Here is a 6524-nt window from a genome sequence, read left to right as displayed (position 1 = left end):
TAGAGCTGGATGAACACAGCAGGCCAAGCAGCATCATAGGAGCAGGAAAGCTGACGTTTCAGGCCTAGACTCTTCTTCAGAAAGTTCCTATGACGCTGCTTGGCTGCTGTGTTCATCCAGCTCTACACCTTGTTATCTCAGATCCTATGATGCTGCTTGGCCTGCTGTGTTCATCCAGCTCTACACCTTGTTATCTCAGATTCTCCAGCATCTGCAGTTCCTACTATCTCTGGTTTAACTGAGGCGTCTGTTCCTGTGCTGTATGAGTCGGATGTAGTTCTCCTGGCCATGTCAGGGGTTAATTCTTTTGAATCTTTACAGCAAATGCACTGAAATACAGAAAACATTGCACCTACTCCCCTGCAGGGTTTGCACATTCTTGGTGTATAGTCTACCCAATCTGTAAATATATTAAACTCCACCTCAATTAAAGCCCACATATCAAGCATGAATTGCAGAAAACTAATCTGTAAGTATAGCAGGAATAAGGAAGGCAAATGGAATTTTGACAATTATTGCTAAAGGAAGAGAGTATAAAAGTAGGGAAGTGATGCTGCAACTGTAGAAGGCATTAGTAAGACTGCACCTGGACTATTGCATACAATTTTAGTCCTCTTACTTGAAAGATGTATTTGCATTGGAGATAGTTCACAGGAGGTTCATCAGATTGATCCCAAAAGGAGGGGTTTGTCTTATGACATGAGATGGAATAGTTTAGGCCTATACTATCTAAAGTTTAGATGAGAGGAGATCTAATTTCGGTATATATGATGCTAAATGGGATTGACAAAGCAGACATAGAGAGGATGTTTGCCCATGTGGGGCAATCTGAGAGGTCATATTTTTAGAATGTGGTAGTAGATTGAAAACAGACATGAGGAGAAATTACTTCTCTCAAAGGGTCGTCAATCTGTGGAATTCACTGCCCTAGAGCGTGGTGGATGCTGGGACATTGAGTCCCTGTAAATTTAAGGAAATAAGACAGAGTTTTAATTAGTAATGGGTTGAAGGGTTATGGGGAGTGAGCAGCAAAGTGGAGTCGAGGTCGAGATGAGATCAGCTACTATCTTATCAAATGACGGAGAAGGCTCAGGGCTGAGTTACCTAATGCTGCTCTTAGTTATGAATGTATGGATAACTCCAACATTCTCATCCAGAATGACCAGTGTCAATAAAAAAATTCTGGTTACAAACATATCAGTTCTTTATCTGGTCAAAAGCCTGCCTCTGTTCTTAGAATAATCATTATTTAATAGCTAGACTTCACACATCCAAAGTACCCTTCTGGAAGTCTACAACAGCTTGTGGGGAAATAGCTGGTCAGTATTAATATACCCATGAAGATCAGAACCAGACTTTACTGGCACATTTAAAACTACATCCTCCGCATAACTTGCATTTGTAAGAGAGAAAATGAAATAAATCCTTCAAAAAATGAACAAGGTATCAGACAGAGGTAACCAGTGAATATTAACTTTAATAATAGTTTATAAGTGAAAAAAAAATAACCTAGATATATCTGATTATATAAAATGAGGCAGAGAAATTTAAATGTGCTGCATTAAAAAAAATTAGCAGACATACAACCAAATAAGGAAAGCAGCAAGAATGATGGCTGAAAAGGTATGTTACTCAGGAATGAAGAACTAAAGGACAGAGAAAATCTCAAGCTAAATTTAACAAAAAGGATAACATCTTCACGTTTGCAGAAGCACATCTGCTGAATGGACTGATACTTGGCACATTAATTGTAGGTACATTTGTAAATAGCGACACAATTAAATATAATGTAGCAAGAGGTGTACAAACAATGGAATAAGGGAGGAGGCAAAGATCTCATTTATCTCAATTTGTCAGTGAAATTACAGAATTTGATCCAAGCTAATTACATTTTTTTGCCATCCAACACACAATAACTTCATATTTGCTAAATGTTCGGGATCTGGTAAAATAAATTCTAAAGGCTAACATGAAATAGTGAAGGTACATACAACCTAACCCTATTCATTCCACATTGATGTTACCTAATCCACTCATTCCACCAAGGCAACATAATTCCTCAATGCTTCAATTCTGTTACTGATCAAAGGCTAACCAATACAGTATTACTTAAATCCCAACTGAGCCTGAATTGTACCATATATCCTGTTCGGCTCTGCAAAGCTAACGTGAACATGAATGCTTACATGGAGCTACACACATCAATACAGTCCAGGACTGGACTTTACAATTAATTACACTATTCCAATTAAATTCTATAAAATATAAATTACATACAAGTTACATGTTTTGTCTCTGATATCAAGTTGAGGAATTTTTCAATTAAAAGAATAAAGGCTTCAAAAAAAAAAATCAGATTTTGACATTGCTTTAAATTACAAAAGTGATATCTTTTACTAACATTTTGTACTAGAGATCTTCAGGCAAACAGTTGGAGACATTGGTGAATATATACTATGAAAATCTTAATACATAGGACAAATAAGTTGTGAAAAACACAAACATTGATAAGGCATTTTATATCAAATGGCAATGAATGTGGAAGGGAAAATTACAGAAATCATAGATTCAATGTGCTTGAAATGAAATCTCAGACATGGTGAAAACTTATTGCAATATCCCATTATAACAAAACAGGGTAACAGAGCACTTCATCAGGTCCAAATATGATGCTTTTAGACCTTTCCAATGCTTGTAACTCATCTGATACAGTCAGCAAACACGCTATTTGTTTGCGACAGCTGAAAGCTGATCCCGAATTCGACCGAGTCCATCCAACATTGTATCCAGTTTTTCTTTACTTAATTCAAGAGAGACAGTAGATATGATGGGTCCACCTTGGCAGGCGCTGACATCATCCTGAATCTGCAAGAAGCACACTGCAGTTAGAAAAGAGATAGTAAGAACTGCCAATGCTGCAGTCAGAGATAACACAGTGTGGAGCTGGAGGAACACAGCAGGCCAGGCAGCATCAAAGGAGAAGGAAAGCTGACGTTTCGGATGGGGACTTTTTTTCTGAAGAAGGGTCCCGACCCAAAACATCAGCTTTCCTGCTCCTCTGATGCTGCCTGGCCTGCTGTGTTCCTCCAGGTCCACACTGTGTTATATCTGCAGTTAGCAAAGCTAATTTTGATAAATGCAAATTGCAGTGACATTATGAGTGATTAAATTTTACTTGCAGTTTAATTTTAGTCACAAGCAGAGTTAAATTTAACAAGGGGATCACTCTACAGTTTTGCTGAATCCCAATAGCAGGTAACTACTTTTCCAAGAGACTGCACACTTACATGAGGTTGTCAACTTGTCAAACACTAAGTGATTTTTACTTGCACAAATTTGCTGCTTTCTCTTTCCAATATCAGTTTATGGACTATTCTCGGAGTTGACAAGTGGATAGCCAGGAATGTTATCAGTTTGAATTGGAATTCTATCTGAGAGAGAAAGAGGAAGGGTTTGCTCCATTAACATTGTGTTTGTTAGATGCAAATAGCAAGAGGTTTCTTCCAGTGGGATTCAGAGATGGTTATTTATATTAAATCACAGTAACCTTTCCCTACTCCAGACTGCATCGAAATAATTTCATGAGCTCACAGTAATTTAACTTTTATTTGACAACTCTGTGTTGGTGCATATACATTCTGAGGCAAACAGAGACAGTCTGTCTTATTTAGACAGCTGCAACTATCCAAGATGACTGTCAGGAACTGCAGCTTTAAATTTCGACATACCTAAAAAGTAACATTCTATACGCAGCTAATTCAGAACAAGAAAAGTTACTGAATACAATTTCCTGATAATAATTATTCTTCTACATATTTACAACTGCTGGCTCAAAGCTATTAATCTTGCATTCATGCCACCACACATCAAGAATGAGAAATGCTCTTTCACCTAAAAAAAAACACATTCCCACAACAAATTGAAGCATTAACAGGAATTTACTTGCTCCCTGAAATCTATTTTAAATTATGACCGGATCGTCTTGTTGCAAGTTCTGCATTTTTATAGGAATCTTTTTTTTTTGTATCAATATTTACAGGTTTAACAGAGGAATATTTTCACATACCATTCATGCCTGTTAATATTTTCCACCAGAAAATATTGAAAGCAAAAGGCTGCACCATGAGATCAAAACAATCTAAACTGACTGCAAACTGTAACTAATCAGTCTGATTTTGCCATCTCCAAAGTATTCACTTTACTGATAGCTAAAAGATATCCTCAGCAAACCGTTGTCCTATCCTATTATGCTATGTAGGCAAGGAATGATTGGCTACATGATTACAAGGCAACACTGTCACCATATATCACCAGTATTGTAGGGAAAGATCAAATTTGCCCAGTTAAAATTGTACGCATCCCTGGGCGATGAGCGTGACTCTCACTGGTCAACAGGCTCAATCCCATTTGAAATAAAAACCAAAAGAACTGCGGATGCTGTAAATCAGGAACAAAAACAAAGTTGCTGGAAAAGCTCAGCATGACTGGCAGCATCTGTGAAGAATAAAAAAATGATTTTATAAAGATGATTTCTCTGCACTGTCACAATGTTACAATCACGAATCAGACAGTAATACCTTCATCTGGAGCAGACACGTGGGCACTGCCATTCTGTTGATGTTGTCAGAGGATGTTTTGATATCTACTCTCCAATCCATGTCAGTGAGTTGAGGTAAGGAAACTAGGGGAAGAGAAAGAAGCAAAGTCTAAAACAATTAAGAACCAGCACTCTTAAGATAATGATAACTAATGGGGAAGAAATTTACATCTTACAAATCTTATCACATGCAATGGATACATCTCAGAAAATACACTAACAGAAATGGATTGAAGCAGGAACTAAACAACGTTCCACTTACTCTGGTTTGCCAGTGCTTCATTCCGCCAGGCAGCTCTGAAACAGACATTGGAAATGAACTTTTAGGGGAATAGACACCACGTCACGTCACCTCACCAAATTACCACAACATCTGAGACAGCATCATTTCAGATCATGATAGCGCAGCAAAAAGGTGGAATTGTGCATTATCTTAATTCAGCCTTTTTTTTCAGGTTGGTAGTCTTGCAGTTCCTGCTTGCAGACACACACACCAATTCTCGTGATCCCGCAGTGCACAGAGATTCTGTCCCAACTCTCTCAAATGTTCACAAGGCATGAAGTGCCCAGTTTTACACATAAAAACTAAAACAGCTGTCCAAATTCCTGTACTACTGTCCCGATTTGACACTGAGCCACATAAGGAGATATTGGGATGGGTAGCCAAAAGCCTCCAAGAGGTGTGTTTTAAAGGAGGGAAAGGTAGGAAGGAAAGGTTTAGGGAGTTCCAGAACTTAGGTCCTAGATATGACAGTTGATGGTAGACCTATTAAAATCAGGGACGGAAAAGAGGTCAATATTGGTGGAATGTAGACATTCTGAAGGCAGACGGAAGATAGAGACGTACAGAGTCTAGCTTATGGAGCAATTTGGAACTAAAAAGAAATTTAAAATGTCTGACTGGCAGCCAATGAAGATCAACTAATACATGGTGATGGGTAACTAGATTTGATGCAAGTTATGGGAACAAAAACAGAAATTGCCAGAAAAGCTCAGTAGATCTGGCAGCATCTATGGAAAGAAATCAGAGTTAACATTTCAGGTCCAGTGACCTTTCTTCAGAACAGTTTGAATAGTCAAGTCTAGAGGTAGCAAATGAAGTTAATATTTCCCATGAAGCTACATAAGTGGAAACGGTACTTGGCTGGACAGAAAAATCAAGAGACACAAATTGTATTGCCAGGCCGAAGACTTGGCACATTAATAATTTGAATACAGTGAACTCTCTGGTCTCCATATATTAACTTTTATTTTAACTTAACAGCTCATTATTGAAACTGAGTCTCAAATGTCTTCAGATATTTATCAGGGATTGAAGATTACATTCATCCCAGTCAATACATGTATGTATGCATTTCCTGTATTTTTAATCACTTATCTCAGTTGCAGGTTCTCACAAGTGACTTTATTTTAACCAATTTCAAAAGCCTAACATTTTAAATTACATTGTAATCACAAATAAGAGTACAAAGCTCAAGCAAGTTACATCAGATCAGTATTTGGCTCAACTATCCATTTTAATTGGTGAGCACTTTCAAGGTGAACAGAGAGGTGACACTAAGCGTAGCAGAAAAGACAGCAACACAGTGAGAAAAGAGAGGGCAATAAAAGCACTTACCTGTTTTCAACAATTATTTTAGTTAACAGATTCTTCAGGTTTTGATGAAAGCTATCAGGAAAGAGTGGGAGAATCTCTTCAGCTGAAGTCAGTCCTTGAAATACAACTTGCCGTGTAAAGCCATGGAGGGAGCAGATCAACTGCAGGGAGAAAACGAATTGGAACAGAAATGAGACACGTTTGCTTTGGGAACAAATACTGTTAACCCCACTGAGGATAAATTGGGCATGTCATAGAGCTGTACAGCACAGAAACAGATCCTTCAGTCCAACTCATTCATGCTGACCAGATATCATAAATTAATCTATT

General features: G+C 37.9%; 1 protein-coding gene across 1 annotated transcript in view; it reads right to left on the bottom strand.

Annotated features, from left to right (window-relative positions):
* Window positions 1-1462: 1462 nt before the first annotated feature.
* commd9 (COMM domain containing 9) overlaps window positions 1463-6524 on the bottom strand; it is a 6050-nt gene continuing 988 nt past the window's right edge. Inside the window, exons 2-5 of the mRNA XM_048607293.1 lie at window positions 6216-6434; window positions 4860-4894; window positions 4578-4681; window positions 1463-2865 (exon numbers count right to left, since the gene is read on the bottom strand). Of these exons, the coding sequence (XP_048463250.1) occupies window positions 2725-2865; window positions 4578-4681; window positions 4860-4894; window positions 6216-6434 (499 nt within the window). The 3' untranslated portion in view covers window positions 1463-2724. The remainder of the gene's footprint in view (window positions 2866-4577; window positions 4682-4859; window positions 4895-6215; window positions 6435-6524) is intronic.

This window comes from Rhincodon typus, chromosome 17 (assembly GCF_021869965.1).
Source record: "Rhincodon typus isolate 14 chromosome 17, sRhiTyp1.1, whole genome shotgun sequence".
Lineage (NCBI taxonomy): Eukaryota > Metazoa > Chordata > Chondrichthyes > Orectolobiformes > Rhincodontidae > Rhincodon > Rhincodon typus.
This window is presented reverse-complemented; position numbering and strand designations above follow the sequence as displayed.